Genomic DNA, 20,872 nt, shown 5'->3' with positions numbered 1-20,872 from the left:
GCTTCAGAACTGTTCCAAAGATTCGACTGGCAGTAGACCGCTCCATTCGCACCATCAACAGAACAGGCTCTGCTAAAGGTATACTACGACTTCCACATCGCTGGCAACGGGTTCTACACAACGCTGGTGACTGCTTTGAAAGACAGTAACAGGTGCAAACATGTAACTCTTTTGTATGGGTTGTGAATAAATAGTTGCCACTATTTAAGTTCCAACCCTCGTATATACTTTCGTACCTCATGATTCTGAATACATTTTTCTTGTTTGTTACTTAAACCTATGCACGTAAAAAAATTTTTTTTTCTCATTCGCAATTTAAACCCAAAACTGTGATGATGACAATTTGTATTACATTACACAGTCATATATTTAAGTTGGAAACCAGAAAGATGTGTTTGATATGAAGGAAGAATGTAGAAGGGCAATCAGAAATAAGGACGTGCAGGAAGAACGCGAATTAATGAATTCAGTAAGTATACAAGAGTTGCATAAAAACTTAAAACACGAAACGACATACAAATAAATTTTTATGAGAACGGTTTTTTCTCTACGTTGTTTAATTTAGTGAATCATGGGCTCTAAATTACGAACAAAAAAGACACCGTCAAATGATATAAAACGAGAGATAGCCATAACTATGGATATTAGCAACAACGAAAACTACACGACGAACACTAGAAGAAAACAAAGGCCGACTGAACACTTAACGGGAATTAATCGAAGATTCTGAAGAACGCTAAAAGAATTTGAGCGGAATGGGAAAAGAGATATTGGCAGACCAGGAAAAAGGTGAAGGCCATACCAGGCAGTAACTGAGCTAATACAGAAAATAAGTTTCGCGTGAATGAGAAAGCCTGATGTCTGGAGTACAATGGCAGTCTTGTGACTCATTACAGGTTGTATTGGTATACAATGGGGCTAATCAGCGCCGTGTTACATGAATGTGAGGGCGGGAGAAACTGGAAACAAAACGCTCGTTTCTCTTTTTCCGTAGATGAAAAACGTCTGAAGAAAAATTTTGTTCGTATAAAACTCTTGATGGAGAAAGATATTTTAGATGTGTAGCAGGAACTTCAATTTTGTGCGGCCTGCCACCTTCCACGTGGACCAGATACCTGGATAATAAGCAACTCACATTTAATAAGAATGCCGAAGAGTACCGACGCCCTGCTACCTCTCAGGGGCATAACCAATCTTTAACGTCACCTAGTGTCAGTAAACATTTTGTCTCTAATAAAAGCTGTCCCCCCAAGACGTGATATACTGTAAATCTATTTTTCAACGTTAAAGTTCTAACATTCTGCGTGGTGTCTGTTTAATCTAAGTCGTGTCTCCCTACCACTTTCGCGCAACGACGCTCTGAGCGTGTTTTTTAGGGAATTGAGTAGTTTGAACCTGGGACCTGTTGCTGGTAAGGAGACGCCAGACCACACATGACATGTAGAGTTCAGAAGAGTTCAGTGAGACTAGCGATGATATAATCAAATAATGATTTCAGCGTCAGCTCCACTGCACTCCCTGTAAAAGAGTCTGAATACTAACTAAATTTAGCGGAAGGGGTTCAAGGCTTTCGTATTTTTAGTTAGCTGGTAAAATAACGTCGAAAAAGCAGTTAAGTTTACCATTGGAAATTTTATTCTACTCACAAAACATTGTTTATAAATTGCACTATTGATAAAAGGAAATGTTTTAATACAAGATTATAATAACCATCTGCGTTCAACAAAAATGTGAACGAATATTCCCTGAATGGGTTTCCAAGTTCTACAATGGATCGAAAGATGACCTATGCCATATCACATCTATAATCTAGATTTAAGTTAAGCTTCATAAAAAGAGAAAACTATCAAAATGGTCTACAGTGACCCTCAATTATCTTTAATTACTTATTTAACTTGTCGTAAATTACAGTGACTGATGTGGCTTCTCAATAATTATATAACAGAAAAATCATCGCGTTTCAGATTTTAACTTCTAGTAGCAAATGTGAACACCATGAGCTTTAATTGACGATCGACACTAGTATTACTCAAAAAGGGAGTGTAACAGATGAGACTTCTGCAGTTCTGAGTGAATCCTTATGCGCTCAAAAATGCGGCATCGTGTGCGTTCATTACCTTGTCGTTGGTTAGGCAGCGTCAGGGGGTGGCAGGTGGCGCAGCTCCATACAGCTCATCGTCTCGGAAGCAACTCTCTCCTAACTTCTCCTTACTTCAATTTACCGAAGTTGGTTTAAAAAAAGCTATCTGGCTGTGTTTTCAACTGACCAATCAGGGTCTCAATGTTAACCTCAAGCTCCACCTACAAAATTCTGTCTATCCAATGAGAAACGTTATACTTTTCGTGGTGGGGTAATGTTTTTAACGTTTGCAACGTAACAGAGACGCGAAAAAGTCTCACGCTAAAACTTGCAGCTGGTGTGGCCCTTTTAGTGTTATCGTAAGATCTATACTGTTCTTCTGGAGGGCTCTATCTTTTAACATGGGCTGGGGGGTGGTCCTGGTGGTCGGCAGACGATGTGGGTGTCCGTCTCTTATCGTAGGGCCTTCTAGTTTAACACGGTTCGGCTCTCGGCTTCTGTTCTCGTTTCTTCCCTCGGAACTGCGTCTATTTCACGGTGGGAAGGTATGACATGCATTTAGGCGTTCTTGTGTTAGTCTGTGGTATTCCATTCGCTCACTCATTGATCGTATTACTTTGGTTAATTTAATGTCAGGATTTATTTGGAGCTATGTGACATACTGCCGGATTTGTTTATCATGTCAGGGTTTTCATGGAAGGTGTTGGATTTGCCTGACACCTTACAAAATTAATATGAGTCTAGTACAAATCAGGGGCACTGCGTTGCAGATATTTTACTTATGCTAGTTGGAATAAGTGCACGAAACTCATACGTTGTCAGTCTAAAGAGAAGCAACTGCAACTGTCTTTTGTGAACAGGTCAGATACGTGGAATGAACTCCTACCACTAGTCTATTATCATATTCTACTATGTTTCCAGTGTATGGAGGCCAACGGCCGGCCGAGGTGGCCGAGCGGTTCTAGGCGCTGCAGTCTGGAACCGCGCGACCGCTACGGTCGCAGGTTCGAATCCTGCCTCGGGGATGGATGTGTGTGATGTCCTTAGGTTAGTTAGGTTTAAGTAGTTCTAAGTTCTGGGGGCTGATGACCTCGGAAGTTAAGTTCCATAGCGCTCAGAGCTATTTGAACCATTTATATTATATTTTATTTTATTATTATTATTTTTTTTTTGAGGCAACAGGATACGCCAAGGGAAAGATTCACGAAGGGATTTGGCAAGAAATGTTTCAGAGAGAAAGGCAATCCAGGTGGCCAGTCTCTTCGGCCTGATGATGTGATTGTGATGAGAGAATTGTCAGCTGGATGAAAATTTTTTCCCGTTAAAACATTGTTATACAGATTACGGAGGGTACAAATGATAACTGATTTCAGTTTCAGCATTACACAAGCCTTTTTCGTTAAGAGTCCAAATGTGTACGGACAGCTGCTTCTGAAGAACAACTTGTTGACAATATTCTGGGTTTATTGGTTCAAATGGCTCTGAGCGCTATGGGACTTAACATCTTAGGTCATCAGTCCCCTAGAACTTAGAACTACTTAAACCTAAGTAACCTAAGGACATCACACACATCCATGCCCGAGGCAGGATTCGAACCAGCGACCGTAGCAGTCCCGCGGTTCCGGACTGCAGCGCCTAGAACCGCACGGCCACCGCGGCCGGCTCTGGGTTTATTGAGAGCCTGTAGTTCGTAGGTGGAGGCACGCTTTAGTGCCTTTGTGAGGGTCCCATTTGTTTACCATTTTTAGTTTTATGCTTGAAAGCTGCGAATAAGATGGATAAGTTACTATCGTAAGCTGTAATACAGAGCGCTACTACGACGCATATGAGGCGATTACCACCATCGGCAAGCAGACTGGAAATTGGTCCTGCCGTATGCCGCTGTTAAGTGAACTAGCTGGTGGTGTGAGAAAATGACCTTTGGGCAACAGCGTACGTAGTGGAGGAAATGCAGACCATTGAGACAATACGTCATTCAAGGGCAAAACAGCGGCTGTTTCTGTCTCAAATATTAAGTATTATAGTCCTGTTTTAACATAAATGTTAGGGCCGTCTTAGAGTCATTAAAGCTTTTTTACTATTACTATAACATGAATTAAACTCATTGAAACAAGAAACAAATGACGGTGGCGACACTAACAACGAAGTATGAATCCTTCAGATGGCGCACGACATTTGCTAGCGATCCTTGTTGTGACTCAAGTAAGCCAGTCGGTGTTCGAACGTTCTCCTGGTCTGAACTCGGTGTCAATCATTCTATCGGTTTTCAATATTACACGACATTAAGTGTATTATACTGAGTAACTGTAAATTATTTTACTGCCGGCCGTTGTAGCCGAGCGGTTCTGGGCGCTTCACTCTGGAACCGCGCGACTGCTACGGCCGCAGGTTCGAATTCTGCCTCGGGCGTGGATGTGTGTGATGTCCTTGGGTTAGTTAGGATTAAGTAGCTCTAAGTTCTAGGGAACTCATGACCTCGGATGTTAAGTCCCTGAGGGCTCAGAGCCATTTTTTTAATGGTGTTCATTAATAAATACACCATAATGGCATCCTGAGCAATTAATTAACGCAGATTTTCCACCCGCACAGTAAACGATAGCAATACAAGTGGAACTTCCCCAGGTCAGAAATTTTTCAGAGGCGCTGTCTCATATGCTGCTACCTCATCTGCTGTGACGGACGACATCGACGAGAGAGCTGCATAGTACATTTTCTCGGATGAAAAGGCAATCTTAGTTTGATTGAATACAAGTTCTCTTTTTTTTTAAATTTGTAGTACGTTCCTATGGGACTAAACTGCTGAGGTCATAGGCCCGTAGGCTTACATACTACTTAATAATCTAACTTAAACTAACTTACCCTAAGGACAACACACACACACACACACACACACACACACACACACACACACACACAAACCCATGCCCGAGGGAGGACTCGAAGCTCCGACGGGGAGAGCCGCTCGAACCGTGGCAAGGTGCCCGAGACCAAGCAGCTACCCCGTGCAGAACATGTTCTGTGTCTCAGTCTACAGCCACTAGGCTGTTCTGAGAGACACATTTACATCACTGAGAAACCTTACGGCGGTCAAATTCGTCCCTTATTCAGTCGGCGAAAACTGTCTGGAGACGATGAAAGTTCCTGTTATTTAATAATGTGAGAAACGTTAGCGAATCGATCTATCGCACTAGGATCTCGTGTGCACCTGTCTTTGGCTAGAGGGTGTGCACGGGTGGCTTCTAAGAGGTCTCTGGCGAGTTAGCTCTCTCTGACAGTATGATGATGAGGGAGGCGGTGCCTAGCTAGAGAGCTCGTGGGACGTGCTCAGCTCGTGGTATAACTAAAAGATGGGCCTTTTCCACCGCAGGCTTAGGAGTGCTGCTGCAAACCGCCGTCTCTGCCAGAGTTCTACCCTACATGCGGCCACGTGGCAGCAAACTGCTTGTTTACGTCTCTCCTTTAATACGCGGTGAGGAGCTTGAAGTTGTTGTTGACATTTGTGAGTGCACCAGCGCTGTTATACCTGCAATTACGGCACACTATACCAGCCGAGTGTCTTGCAAGGTGAGCTAACTTGGGTACAGCTCGTTAACTAGGCGGACCTCTGAACGAAGCCGATACCCGCTTGCTATTTAAATCATTTGATTTGTTTGACAAAGTTCAGCCTCCCGTGGTAAGACTTCCGTCCAATTGCACGCTTGCTGTTTATTGTGTTGGTCCTTTGGTGAGACAAGTGGATAAAGGCATCCAATCCGATAGTCAGTAAATTTTGCCGTTGTGAACAGAGTAAAGTTTGGTGTGGCTTTTAACGCTCCATCTGTGTTCTTGTGGCCAGCCTTACGGCGTTGTTCCATCCCGGGGCCTCTTAGTATTGATGGAAATGTGTATTTAAGACCGGGAATACGGGTCTTGCCAACAAAAACAATTTCTGCTTCTTATAAATGAAGAATTATGTTAACTTATTGTAGCTTTCTGTTATATCACGTGGTACTCGGAGTCGTTTTTTACTTGTCCTTTCTTAAACTGTAAAACAGAGTGGTACTGTAGCAATAGGTGCAGCTAATCCCTAAATCTAATCCAAAGAGCGTGAGATTCAGCTGTTTGTTGCCACGCTATATTGCGTATGTCAATTTTTTTGTGTCTGTATGTTTTAGAATCAGTTAATTGGCACTACTGGGCGGTGTTGTTGTAGAGTGCCATGGGTTCTGCAGCCCGGTGCAAACCATCTGCAATACCAAAAGGTTGCTCCGATTATTTAGTAAAAATTTCACCCTGTTACAGTTATTGTACGAGGACTGGAACTTCAATATTGCCAACGATTTATTTACAGCTCGCAGAAAATAGAAACGTGTTTCAAATTTTTGCTGACCTTCAGAGTAGTCACCAGCATTGTGTATAACCCGTTGCCAGTGATGTGGAAGTCGCAGGATACTCTTAGCAGTGCCAGTTGTGTTGACAGTTCGAGCGGCGCGGTCTATTGTCCGACGAATTTGTAGTAGTTATGAAGCGAATGCCGTGAAGTGTTTCCTTCAGTTTAAAAATCGAGTTGAACTCACGAGGGTTTAAGTCAGGGGAGTGCAGTCGGTGATATAGCACTTAGCAGCACCATCAGTCAAACAAATCAGTAACAGCTTGCACTGTACGTCCTTCGGCACTGTCCTGCAAAATGATGGTCAACTCCTGCAGAAAGTGTCATTACTTCTGTCTCTAAGCTGGTCGTAGGTTCATGATCATCATCATTTAAGACTGATTATGCCTCTCAGCGTTCAGTCTGGAGCATAGTCCCCCTTATAAAATTCCTCCCCTGTTCAGTGCTAACATTGGTGCCTCTTCTGATGTTAAGTCTTTTACTTCAAAATCATTCCTAACCGAATCCAGGTACCTTCTCCTTGGTCTACCCCGACTCCTCCTACCCTCTACTGCTGAACCCTTGAGTCTCTTGGGTAACTTTGCTTCTCGTAGGCTGTGTTCCAAAAATGTACAGCTCCCACAGAGAACGTCAGGACAAAATTTCATTAATTCAGCACGCACAGAGTCAATAAACATTGCGTTTCCACGCTCCATACATGAATGCAAGGAGAAAAAGCACTAGGAACTGGTACATTGGGACATACCCTCTACCACGCGTATCACAGTGGTTCGCATAGTATAATGTAGGTGTACAAGTAGATGCAGAATGACAAATTTTATCTTACCTCTCATAAGAAACCAGCGTACAGCTCGTTGGATATTTTTGGGGAGATGGACAGAGAGTGGGAGAATCCGTGCGAGGTAGAATAACTTGCTCTCTACAGATACCTTAAGTGTGTGCACCTTTTGTAAGATACCTAAATACGTATCTAAATGCGTTGAGAGCGTACATTCCGCGGGAAGCGAGCAGCAGCGAGGAGAGGTTGGCGCTGCCTCTGTTGGCTCACCAGTCGGACGCCGCCGACGACGGAGACGGGGTTGGGGATGTTGAAGGGTGGCAGCTGGATGTAGGAGCTGACGAGCTGGCTGAAGTTGGTCATGTCGCGCGGCGCGGACGGCGCGACGCCCAGGTAGCAGCGGAAGGCCCGCGTCGCGTTGGCGTCCTCCTGCTGACGCAGCAGGTCGCGCAGGTACTTGCCGGGGTTGTCCGCGTCGTACTGCTCGATGTCCACGCCGACCACCCAGTACTCGCCTGCGACACCAACCGGCACCACATGACAGAGTCCAAAAGAGGGGTACCATCAGGAAATGAAAGCATCACTAATGAACCAAAACACTGCAACCCCTGCCCGCGACCGCGGTGTCATACTCTACTGGCCATTAAAATTGCTACACCACGAATATGACGTGCTACAGACGCGAAATTTAACCTACAAGAAGAAGATGCTGTGATATGCAAATGATTAGCTTTTCAGAGCATTCACACAAGATTGGCGCCGGTGGCGACACCTACAGCCTGCTGACATGAGGAAAGTTTCCAACCGATTTCTCATACACAAACAGCAGTTGACCGGCGTTGCATGATGAAACGTTGTTGGGATGCCTCGTGTAAGGAGGGGAAATGTGTACCATCACGTTTCCGACTTTGATAAAGGTCGGATTGTAGCCTATCGCGATTGCGGTATATCGTATCGCGACATTGCTGCTCGCTTTGGTCGACTCCAATGACTGTTATCAAAATAAGGAATCGGTGGGTTGAGGACGCTAATACGGAACGCCGTGCTGGATCCCAACCGCCTTGTATCACTAGCAGTCGAGATGACAGACATCTTATCCGCATGGCTGTAACGGATCGTGCAGCCACGTCTCGATCCCTGAGTCAACAGATGGGGACGTTTGCAAGACAACAACCATCTGCACGAACAGTTCGACGACGTTTGCAGCAGCATGGACTACCAGCTCGGAGACCATGGCTACGGTTACTCTTGACGCTGCATCACAGACAGGAGCGCCTGCGATGGTGTACTCAACGACGAACCTGGGTGTACGAATGGCAAAACGTCATTTTTTTTTAATGAATCCAAGTTCTGTTTACAGCATCATGATGGTCGCATCCGTGTTTGGCGACATCGCGGTGAACGCACACTGGAAGTGTGTATTTGTCATCGCCATACTGGCGTATCACCCGGCGTGATGGTATGGGGTGCCATTGGTTACACGTCTCGGTCGCCTCTTGTTCGCATTGACGGCCCTTTGAACAATGGACGTTGCATTTAAGATATGTTCCGACCCGTGGATCTACCCTTCATTCGATCCCTGCGAAACCCTACATTTCAGCAAGGATAATGCACTACCGCATGTTGCGGGTCCTGTATGGGCCTTTCTGGATACGGAAAATGTTCGACTGCTGCCATGGCCAGCACATTCTCCAGATCTCTCACCAATTGAAAACATCTAGTTAATGGTGCCCGAGCAACTGGCTCGTCACAATACGCCAGTCACTACTATGGATGAACTGTGGTATCGTGTTGAAGCTGCATGGGCAGCTGTACCTGTACACGCCACCCAAGATCTGTTTGACTCAATGCCCAGGCGTATGAAAACCGTTATTACGGCCAGAGGTGTTTGTTCTGGGTATTGATTTTTCAGGATCTATGCACCCAAACTGCGTGAAAATGTAATCACACGTCAGTTCCAATATAATATATTTGTCCAATGAATACCCGTTTATCATCTGCATTTCTTCTTAGTGTAGCAATTTTAATGGCCAGTATTGTATTAACTGGTGGCAAGTGTTGGAGAAAGGAAAGTCCTGAGTTGTTGTAATTAAACTTCCGCAGGTTGAGAGTGTCTCTCCTGCAAAATGAGTGAACGTAGGACCATGAAACTTGGTGGAAACGTTTGTAACCACATGCTGGATAGGAGTAATGAATACACCATTTAAAGAAACAATATTTACACTGGGGTGACAATAGTCACGGGATAAGTCCAAATACCGAGTCAGCGGCCGTTGTGACCGAGTGGTTTTACGCGCTGGAACCGCGCTGCTGCTATGGCCGCAGGTTCGAATCCTACCTCGGACATGGATGTGTGTGATGTCCTTAGGTTAGTTAGGTTTAAGTAGTTCTAAGTTCTAGGAGAGTGATGACCTCAGAAGTTAAGTCCCATAGTGCTCAGAGCCATTTGATTCATTTTGAATACCGAGTCGGACCTTCTTTCGCCTGGCGCTATGCGGCAATTGGACATCGCATGGGCTTAACAAGTCGTCGGAATACCAGCAGAAATATTGAGCCATGCTGTCTCTATAGCCGTCCATAATTGCGGAGGTGTTGCTCGTTCAGGATGTTGTCCACGAACTACCCTGTCGATTCTACAAATATTCGGTGAGATTAATGTCGGGCAACCTCGGTAGCCAAATCATTTACTCGAAATTCCAGAACGTTCTTCAAACTAATCGCGAACAATTGTGACTCCGTGACATATCCTTGTTTGGGGCCATGCACTCCGATTTCAGGCGTATTTGTGAAGGGTTTTAATGTGCTTGGTGCACCATACGATGATCCTCCCTTGTTATGGTCAGACGAGGTTGTCTGGAACCTTGACATCATGTTCCGATGTAGTCCAACATCAGCCCACTTTCACATCCAAATGCCTAACAAAGCTGAATACAGCATGATTCGACCAGCTAGCCTAATGGAGATCCACACTATGGCTTGCTTCAAACTCTGTCAGATGCTGATAACGTAGCCGCACACGAGTGGCACCAGGTCTGGTAACAACACTAAACATGAAGAACACTATTGCGTTCTGGTGGTCGTTCTACCTCTCACACAGAATTCCAACACAGTCATTTACATATCAGCTGATGGTGTATAAATGTACGCAGTTACATTGACCTCTGGATACACTTTCTAAGTGCTTAATTATTTTAGTTAGGTTTTGTAACTTGAAAATTTAACTGAATGTGTTTCGGTCAGCATCGTCGAAAGAATTTTCTAAATCTGCACATTTTATGACTTTTGGTTTGCCTTTTGAGGCCATCGTCTACGATAAGTCGTAGCATTGCCTCACAGCTTTTTTACGTTCCTATGGAACCTAAAATCGTCTTCTCTAGGCTGACTTCAACAGTCGCTACATTCTTTGTAGATAGAGTTTTGGTGTAATGACTTGTCAAACTAGTCTATTACTGGATACAGTACCAGGAAGTAACAACCCCAACAAGTACAGACGAAGAGCGGCGCAACACTGCAGAATAGTTCCCTTGGCTGTGCCAGAAGCTAGTGTGCATGGTGAAAGTGTTACATGGTTTCAGTTAAGGGGCTCATTCCCGAGAATCCAGATGAATTCTTGGCGGATGCCAATGAGTTGCATTTCGTCTCCAGATTTTAATCGGAACTACAATATTCAGATCCAGAGACCTCTCGGTCCAGCACATTCGGTAGGTATTTTCCCCAGTGATAAATTTGTCGACCAGAAGAGCTCAACACATTCAATAATTGCCTTAGCGCAAGTCACATATAACTATCCCCTGCATTGAACATTCTCGAAACGAATCGTGAAAAATTGTGTCTCCGTGACATGGCATCTTTGTTTGGGGACATGAAGTCCATCAATGGCTGAAAATGATCTTCAAGTAGCCGAGCATAATCTTTTCCAGACGGTCTGCATTTAGTTGAATCAGAGGACTCGGTCCATTCCATTTAAACACAGCCACACCATTTCGGAGATATCACCAGTTTGCACAGTGTGAACCCTACCAACAGCTCTTACCAACCGAAATCGGAACTCATGTGACCAGGTCATCGTTTTCCATTCGTCTAGGGTCCAACCGATATAGTAACGATCCCAAGGCAGGGACTACAGGCGATGATGATCTTTTAGCAAAGGAAGTGTAGTCGGTTGTATGCCCCCATAGCCCCTTAATGCCATATTTCGCCTGCCCTGTCGTAACGGACACGGTCGTCGTACATCCCACATACATTTCTGCGGTAAATTCATGCAGTGTTGCTGACCTATTAGCACTGATAACTCTCGTAAACGCCGCTCCTCTCGGTCGTTAAGTGAAGGGCGTCGGCCACTGCGTTGTCCATGGTGAGAGGTAAATTTTGTATTCTCAACATATTCTTCACACTGTGGGCCTCGTATTATTGAATTTCCTAACGATTTTCAACATGCGATGTTCCATGCATCTACACTCATGCTTATAAATTAAGGATAATTGCAGAATGTGGTGCCACACAACGTTGCAGTACACAAAAGTGGCGCTAATAGCATAGGCACGTAGGGAACATACACGAAACAGATCAGTAAGTCCACGGTATTAGTGATATGTCGAGAAAACCCCCCTCGAAACACGTGCTACAAAACGCCACGGTTTTCTGCGCATATACCCCGACATCAATATGGGATATGATCACCATGCACACGTACACAGACCGCACAACGGGTTGGCATACTCTGGATCAGGTTGTCGAGCAGCTGCTTGGGTATAGCCTCCCGGTCTTTCACCAGTGCCTGTCGCAGCCCCTGAAGTGTCCTAGGGGTTTGAAGACGTGCAGCGATACGTCGCCCTAGAGCATCACAGACGTGCTCGATGGGGTTTCGGTCTGGAGAACAGGCAGGCCACTCCATTCACCTGACATCTTCTGTTTCAAGATATTCCTCCATGATGGCAGCTCCGTGGGGCCGTGCTTTATCATCCATCAGGAGGAAGGTGGGTCCCACTGCACCCCTGAAAAGGCGGACATACTGGTGAAAAATGACACCCGATATACCTGACATGTTACAGTTCCTCTGTCATAGACATGCAGGGGTGGACGTGCACCAACCATAAACCCACCCCTCACCATCAAACTACGACCTTCATATAAGTCCCTTTCAAGGGCATTTAGGGGTTGGTATCTGGTTCCTGATTCATGCCAGATGAAAACCCGGCGAAAATCACTGTTCAGACTATACTTGGATTCGTCCGTGAATACAACCTGGGACCACTGTTCCAATGACACCAGGCTTTACGGGCTCTCCTGTGACCAGGGGTCAGTGGAAGGCACCCTGCAGGTCTCCGGGCTAATAAACCATGTCTGCTCAGTCATCTGTAGACTGTGTGTCTGGAGACAACTGTACAACTGTTCCAGTGGCTGCGGTAACGTCTCGAGCAAGGCTACCTGCAGTACTCCATGGCCGTATGCGGTCACTGATGGTGAGATATCGGTCTTCTTGTGGTGTTGTACACTGTGGACGTCCCGTACTTAAGCGCCTGGACACGTTTGCTGTCTGCTGGAATCGTTGCCATAATTTTGAGTTCACACTTTGTGGCACACGGAGGGCCCGTGTTACGTACGACCTGTTGTGTTTGAGCAGCCTCCAGTCTCCCTAGTATTCTGCCCCTCATTACGTCATCAATATATGTTCTTTGAGTCATTTTCAACACACAGTCACCATTAGCACGTTTGAAAACGTCTGTACACGTACTCGCTGCACCGTACTCAGACATGCACCAACACTCCTCTGTGTGTGTGTGGACTGCTGCCAGCGCCACCGTGCGACGACCGCAGGTCAAATGCACCGCATAGTCATACCCCGAGGTGATTTAAACCCGCAAACCGCCCACCAGAACGTTGTTTCACCATGTATCAGCATTATCCTTAATTTACGAGCATGAGTGTAGATCCAACTACCATCCCCTATTCAAAGTCTGTTGTGCGGCCAGAATTACGTCGGAAACCTTTTCACATGAATTAGTTGAGTACAAGTGATAGCTTCGCCAATGCACTGCCCTTTTATACCATGTGTACGCATCATTACCGCCATTTGTATATGCGCATATCGCTATCGCATGACTTCTGTCACCAGACGACAGGGTAACATTCGTTAACTGTGTACCATGTTTACGTTCCAGGTTACAAACGTTGCTTTGTGCGACGACTGTCTGCATCTACGTCGTCCAGGAAGCGCACTGGAGACTGCCCTACTGCTGCCCGAAACACATCTCAGGTGGGACGTTGGCTATCTCCATCGCTGTAGTCAACTTCATGTGTTACTATCCTGTTGATAAACCCTGTCCTTGATATAACCGCACAGTCAGAAATCACATGGGTTCAAATCTGAGTATCTTGAGGGCCATGCAGTTTGGAAATATCGGCTAGTGATTCGGTTTTCTCCTAATTTGTTACTCAGTAACCGAGTGACTGAACGAATATGTGAGGTGGAGCTCGATCATGCATCAAAACTGTTAAATCCAGAGCACCTCTCCTCCGCAGACCAGGGATCACATCTGGTAAAGCAGTAGTAACGTGCGCCGTTCACGTTGCATGTCTGAGGTCTTCGGAATCCGATATCCGTACCAGCAGAGGCGCGTAACAGCAAGTCATGACACTAACGCCAGTAACAACACAAATCCTTCAGCGCGCAGTCAGAGTATCATTCCTATAAAGCTGGTACCAATGTGGTGCGCCATGTTGGAACTGTTCCTCAGTTAGCAACAGTTCCATCGTCTACGATTTTCGGGGTCGCTGCCGGAAAGAGTGTGTCTGTGGGCATCGGGCATCTAGGAAGAAGCAGACAGTGACAGCACGGAGCAGGAGGAGGAAAGAAATAGTTATGCCGCCTTTTCTCGTAAACAGGCAACCGCAGCTGGCTGATTTGGCATGTTCCCTAAAGTTTACGCTTTGGAAGATTGTGTATCGGACGTCTGTATCTTGATAAGCCGGTGTAAAGTGCAATTTTTTGTGGTTTTCTTATTCTAGGATTGAAGACAACTGTGTAAGTTGAAATTACATGTTTTATGTCGCAATATTAGCACAAAAATACACACTTTTACACAGTTTTCAATGTGACAGCAAAAAACAGTCGTCAGGATAACGCATCACGTCAACATCGAAAAGTGAAATAATCCTAAACACAACAACATTAAATATTAACTAGAAGTTTCTCTACAAAATTGTTCCAGTACTTACGTTATGATGTTGGTCAGTTCTACGAATATCGCCCGGTTCCGGTTCAAAGTTCGGTACTATTTTTAGGATGGCAATCAAGTCTACGGTGGAAGGTTAGTTATGTGACAAATTGAGCAAAAGATTACCCAAGGTCGCTCGAGTTTACAGTGGACGCAAGCTGGTGAATCAACAAGTTTACACCTCTTCACGCAGTACTGACCTTAAGCTGCGATGAGCTGCCGTCTGCTTCCCTGCTCTCTTCTGCTGAAATATCTATAAAACTAATTACCTTTTTTCTGACTTTTCCAGCAGAAACTTTCCCTATGTTTCTCATTATGCGAGGGAACATGTACTCATCCCTGGTCTTAGAATGTGGCGATATACACGCACATGGTTGGAGCAGCTAATTGGCTGGTTCTTTTCTCCACAGTTGGAGCTAAACTATGCTACAGCTAATTTCTAGCTGGACATCAGCCGCTGTGAACGCAGTGTTCACACTAATTACTCCTTTGCATCGTACATAGCGTTGCGTGCTCCATTCTGCACTTGACGCCAGTTCAGAGAAGAGTCCACGAAAATTTCCGTCTTGTCTTGCTGATAGCCGAAATGTCTCCCCACTTTGGTTTTTTCGTTCTGCAAGTCACGGCCTTCTTCGACCAATAGGAGCGTTCCCCTTATTTTGTGGAAACTCTCTCTGCCAATCGCAAGGTCCCTACCATTAAATTGTGTCGAAACTTTGGCCCTTTAGTCCTTCCTAGCGCATTTCCGCCAATCGGACGTTTTGTGCCTATTCGAGACACCTAAATGTGTACATTGACTCTCACATGTGTGTACCACTCACTGGCCCTGTGATCGAAAATGCGTCACTGGTCTTGTTTCGTATCCATTTCTAATTCTGAAATGCAGTTTTCTAAATGCTTTCTTTCCTGTCCTCCCTCAAATGGGCCGTTATACTTGCTCTCCCCGTCTGAGTCACCTGGTCGGTCTTTGACTTACCGCCTGGGACACCCCTCTAAGTGGTTTCCGTGGTAGCCTCTGTAGTGTGGCCTTGCCTCTGCCCTCGTCCCTCTGAATTCCAAACTAAAACGCCTCTCGCTGCTTGTTTCACATTCCGGTCAAACATGCATTATAGGAACAGTGTGTTAATTACCACTGATTGAGTGTCATCCTTTTTTGCATTACATAGTGACAGGCAAATTTGCTCATTACCGCCGAATTAAGTTAGGCGTCATATTCACCTTCCCATTGCGATGTATAAAGCTCTCATGTAAGGTGTGAATCTGACCTTCATTTATTCTGCCACCTTACACCTGTGCAGTGGAAGAGGGTGAATTCGTCATGTATGTAGCGGGTTTTGGCTGTGCTCGCTCCTTGTTTTAAAGGGTACTGTCATATTTGCTATCTTGGATGGCAGTGAGCTGTACTGAGTCCATCTACAGAATGTGTTTCCATGTTAAAATACACAGAGCGTATCTTGTGACGCTGACATTTCTACCTGCTACTTTCTAAAACGAAGTTGCACCCACGTAATTAACTATCACTTACTTGGATGCGTACTGATATTTAAGATGATTAGCAGTCGCAGAGGAAAGAAAAATTGTTAAACTGCCATGATGTTGAGAACAGTGATTACTTGCTGTTAATTATAGTCTGTTGCAGGTTCGAGTCTCTTTACACTTATTACAAGGAAGAATGGATGTGCTAAATGCCTGTCACATGTGGGAAGGAGATTAACGCCCTGTATTATCATGAAGGGGGTGTATCTGTTATAACAGCATTTTCTAATGTTAGTTGAACGTGTTGATGGATAGTTTTCCTTATGATTGCTAAGAGTTTCTAAGCAGCTTCATCCTGTATGTCTGCGTAATAATGTGCCGAAAAGAACCATATAATAAAAATTTTCCTTTGTTGGTTATAGTCCTATGTATGTATTGCTTGGTTTTATCTTTTACAATTAAGCCGCACTTGCCGGCAGGTATTAACTTAAGTATACATTCCTCAAGGACATTAATTCTTTAGAATTTTCCATTGTGCGTTAAGTGCAAGTCATTCTTTCTCCTAATATTGTAAGTGTTTTTTGAATTAACTGTTACTGACAAACCTGTTTAAAGAATAACAAATCATCTTGGCTGACGCTGTCTTCACGAGAGGTTATTTAATGAACTGTTTTCTTAAGTGATTCATATAAGTGAAGGCTTAACTATTTTAAGTAAATCTGGCTTGTTCTTAAATCGATATTTCTTGGAGCTGTGACTCCATGTAGGTTGGCTTTCGTATGTTGAAGTGAGTTAATGTTTAATTTAATAAAAGTTTAAATAAATGTTTTATTTAAAATGTGTGACGAAAGCTCAATTTATCGTTCCATCCTTTTAATCCTGATGACCTAGTACTCTGCAACCGCGGTAAATAATTCCAGCGTCTACTCTGGCTCAAGCAGTGAAAGTTTAATTATAACCGTCCAGTAATATGCGGAACAGAGATGATTGGGACATCATTCTATCTACGATACGGGCCGCAAATGGGGAAGTGCACTGAGGTAAGACACTTAGACAAAGGGAAGTTTGTTAGGAGCAGACGATGAAAACCAGCACCAGGGAAAAAGAGAAAGTAGCTGAAGGACGGTGAAACGACTAGTGGGCGAAAGAGTATCGGTTGCCCACACCTCATCACAGAACGTTGAGATCCCAGGCGTGCACACTCTGTAAGGCGACAGGATTCAATGCTGTTGCAAGCATAAGTGTTTAGGAGCACAGAGTTCAGTGCACAAGGTTGAAATGGGGCTCCGCAGCAGACAAAACGTCTATGAGTTCCCGTACTGACTCAACGACATCACAAGTTAGGATTGCTGTGGGCGCAGGGTCATCGAGACGGACCGCGTGTCAATGGATACGTGTCATATGGCTGGATGAATCACGTTTTTTGATACCCAGGTCAGGGTCGTGTCTGGATACGCCCCAAATAGGCAAATGGCTGCTCGAAGATAAACCGTACCACGGGACGCTGATCGATGGGGAGAGTGTTATGCTACGAGGGTAATCCCAAAAGTAAGGTCTCCAATTTTTTATAAGTACATAGACTTCTTTACAGTGTTTTACATCAGTTTACAGCTTGAACATTTAGCAATTTTTCGACGTAATCACCATTTCTGTCCATGCATTTTTGTAGACGTTGTGGCGCTTTTTGTATGCCCATATCATACCAGCTCACCACCATGCTGTTCAGAAATTTATGATGCTCGTCTTTCACCTCGTCGTCGGAGCTGAATCGCTTTCCGGTCAAATGTTCTTTTAACCTAGGGAACAGGTGATAGTCAGGACTATAGCTTGGGTGGGTGATTATGTCCCACTGAACCTGTTGCAGGAGAGCAACTGTTTGCCGAGCTATGTTTGGGCAAGCGTTGTCATGCAGAATGTGTACGCCCTTGCTCAACATTCCTCATCTCCGGTTCTGAATTGCCCGTTTGAGTTTTTTCAGAGTCTCACAGTACCTGTCAGCGTTAATTGTGGCCCCAGTGGGCAAAAATTCGACCAGCAATACCCCTTTCCGATCCCAAAAAACGGTTGTCATGACTTTACCGGCAGACTGTGTTTGTTTGAATTTCCGCGGCTTTGACGAAGAAGGATGCGGCCACAGGCGTGATTGTTGCTTGGTCTCAGGTGTAAAGTGGTATGCCCAGGTTTCGTCACCCCTGACAATTGAGTCCAGAAAGTTGTCCTGTTGGGCTGCAAGGCGGTGAAGAAATGCGCGGGAAGCATCAACTCGTTGCCGCTTGTGGTCCTCAGTCGGCATATGTGGCACCCATCTTGCGCACACCTTACGGTAGTCCAATGTTTCCGTTAAAATTCTGTGAACGGTGCTTCGGGAAACCTCAGGAACCAACGTGCAGAGATCATCCAGGGTGATCCGCCGATCTTCACGCATGCTTTACTCAACCTTCAGCACTGTCTCCTCAGAAACTGACAGTCTCCCACTCCTTTGTTCGTCGTGAATTTCGGTCCGACCAGCTGCAAATTCTCTACACCACTTATGAACATTTGGACATCCATGCACGACTCACCATATACTTCCGTCAATTGGCGATGGATTTCACTCGGCGCAGTGCCCTTTGCGTTCAAAAACCGAATAACTGCGCGCAATTCGCACTTGGCGGTAACATCCAACGGGAGCTCCGTTCTCAACGGCTCCCAAGCCAAGACTGAGCGCTTCAGCGCGGCGTGAGCATGTTTATACACAGCGCGTGAAGCACTCTTCATAACAGTGTGACCAACTGCCATACAGAGTTCTGTACTTGTAAAAAACTGGGAGACCTTACTTTTGGGGTTACCCTCGTATTAGGGAGAGTCTGGGAGAACTTACTTTTGGGGTTACCCTCGTATTAGGGAGAGTCACCTGGGCTTCAGTGGGAACTGTAGCAGTAATCGTAGGTACCATGACTCTGTGGAGTAGTTGAGCATTACTGCAGACCACCTGTAACTCGTCAGGTTTGATGTCTTCCCCGCCGGCGGAAGTGGCCGAGCGGTTCTAGGCGGTACAGTCTGGAACAGCGCGACCGCTACGGTCGCAGGTTCAAATCCTGCCTCGGGCATAGACGTGTGTGGTGTCCTTAGGTTAGTTAGGTATAAGTAGTTCTGAGTTCTAGGGGACTGATGACCTCAGAAGTTAAGTTCTATAGTGCTCAGAGCCATTTGAACCATTTTCTATTCTTGATGTCTTCCCCAACAGCTGTAGAATCTACCATCAGAATGACTACTCGCAACACTAGACCGGAATTATACTTCAATGGTCTGCCGAGTACGATAATAAACGCACGTTGATGTCTTATACCAAATTCGTCTGACTGGAACCCAATGGAACATACCGGGGATAAAGTCGGGAGCTACTCCCAGAGCCATAAATCACCGGCTCGTAACTTGCTGGAATTGCATAACTTGTACGTAGACACGTGGTGCAATAATGCTTCAGATATCTACCGAGGACTGTTGAGTTCGTGGTATGCTCCACTGCTGTTGTATTGCCCTCCAAATATGGACCAACACGCTATTAAGCAATGGATCACATTCCTCCTTAGCAGGAGCTTAGAAGCAATCAAAAGCATAATCACTAGACATTCATCGTACAAAGCAATCCAAAACATTTCCTCGTATAAATTCTGGGGCTTTAACTGACTGTACTTCGTATTCTAGACATTCATCGTACAACGCAATCCCAAACATTTCACCATATAAATTCTGTGGCTTTAACTGACTGTACTTCGTATTCGGCTCCTCGTGTTGTAAATTCTGCTTCCAGGAACTCGACGAGCGGGGTTTCAAATCGTGAAGCTTTAGTCTGGTGCAGCTCAGCCTCTCTTAAAGTGTTTCTTTTTTTAAAAAATTCACCTGTCTTCTGATTGGTTTTATGCGGCCCACCACGAATTCCTTTCCTGTGCCAGCCTCTTTATCTCAGAGCAGCACTTGCAACCAACGTCTTCAATTATTTGTTGAAAGTATTCAGATCTCTGCTTTCCTCTACAGTTTTTCACCCCCTACAGCTCTCTCTAGTACCATGAAAGGTATTCTGTGGCGTTTTAACAGATGTCCTACCACACTGTCCTTTCTTCTTGTCAGTGTTTTCTATACATTTCTTTCCTCGCCAATTCTACGGAGAACCTCCTCATTCTGTACCTTGTCAGTCCATTTAATTTTCTACATTCTTCTGTAGCACCACATCTCAGATGCTCTGATTCCCTGCACTTCAGTATTCCCACAGTCCATATTTCACTACCTTACAATTCTGTGCTCCAAACGTACATTCTTAGAATTTTTTTCCACAGATTAAGACCTATGTTTGATACTAGTAGACTTTTCTTGCCCAGGAACGCTCTTTTGGACAGTGCTAGTCAGCTTGCTCTGTTCATTATGAGTTAATTTGCGGCCTAGGTACCAGAATTAATTAACATCATCTACTTCGTCGTCACCAATTCTGATGTTAAGTTTCTCGCTATTCTCGTTCCTACTACTTCTCATTACTTACGCCTTTCTTCGGTTTACTCTCAGCCCATATTCTGTACTCATTAGGTTGTTCATTTCATTCAGTATATCCTGTGATTCTTCTTCACTTTCATTGAGGATAACAGTATCATCAGCGAATCTTGTCATTGATAATCTTTCACCTTGAATTTTAATTCCACTCTTGAACATTTCTCTTATTTTCAAATGGTTCAAATGGCTCTGAGCACTAAGGGGCTTAACATCTTAGGTCATCAGTCCCCTAGAACTTAGAACTACTGAAACCTAACTAACCTAAGCACATCACACATATCCATGCCGGAGGCAGGATTCGAACCTGCGACCGTAGCAGTCCCGCGGTGCCGGACTGAAGCGCCTAGAACCGCACGGCCACCGCGGCCGGCTCTCTTATTTTCCTCATTGCTTCTTGGATGTATGGATTGAACAGTAAGGACGAATGA

At 45.0% G+C, this 20,872-nt stretch overlaps 1 protein-coding gene across 1 annotated transcript in view; it reads right to left on the bottom strand.

The window, feature by feature from the left end:
- Positions 1–20,872, bottom strand: part of LOC124549794 (guanylate cyclase 32E) — an 828,442-nt gene that overhangs the window by 370,841 nt on the left and 436,729 nt on the right. The window contains exon 7 of the mRNA XM_047125268.1: positions 7,441–7,742. Coding sequence (XP_046981224.1) covers positions 7,441–7,742 — 302 coding nt within the window. The remainder of the gene's footprint in view (positions 1–7,440; positions 7,743–20,872) is intronic.

The sequence above is a fragment of the Schistocerca americana genome, chromosome 1 (assembly GCF_021461395.2).
Source record: "Schistocerca americana isolate TAMUIC-IGC-003095 chromosome 1, iqSchAmer2.1, whole genome shotgun sequence".
NCBI classification, from domain to species: domain Eukaryota; kingdom Metazoa; phylum Arthropoda; class Insecta; order Orthoptera; family Acrididae; genus Schistocerca; species Schistocerca americana.
Note: the sequence above shows the minus strand (reverse complement) of the source record. Positions and strands in the feature narration are given on the sequence as shown.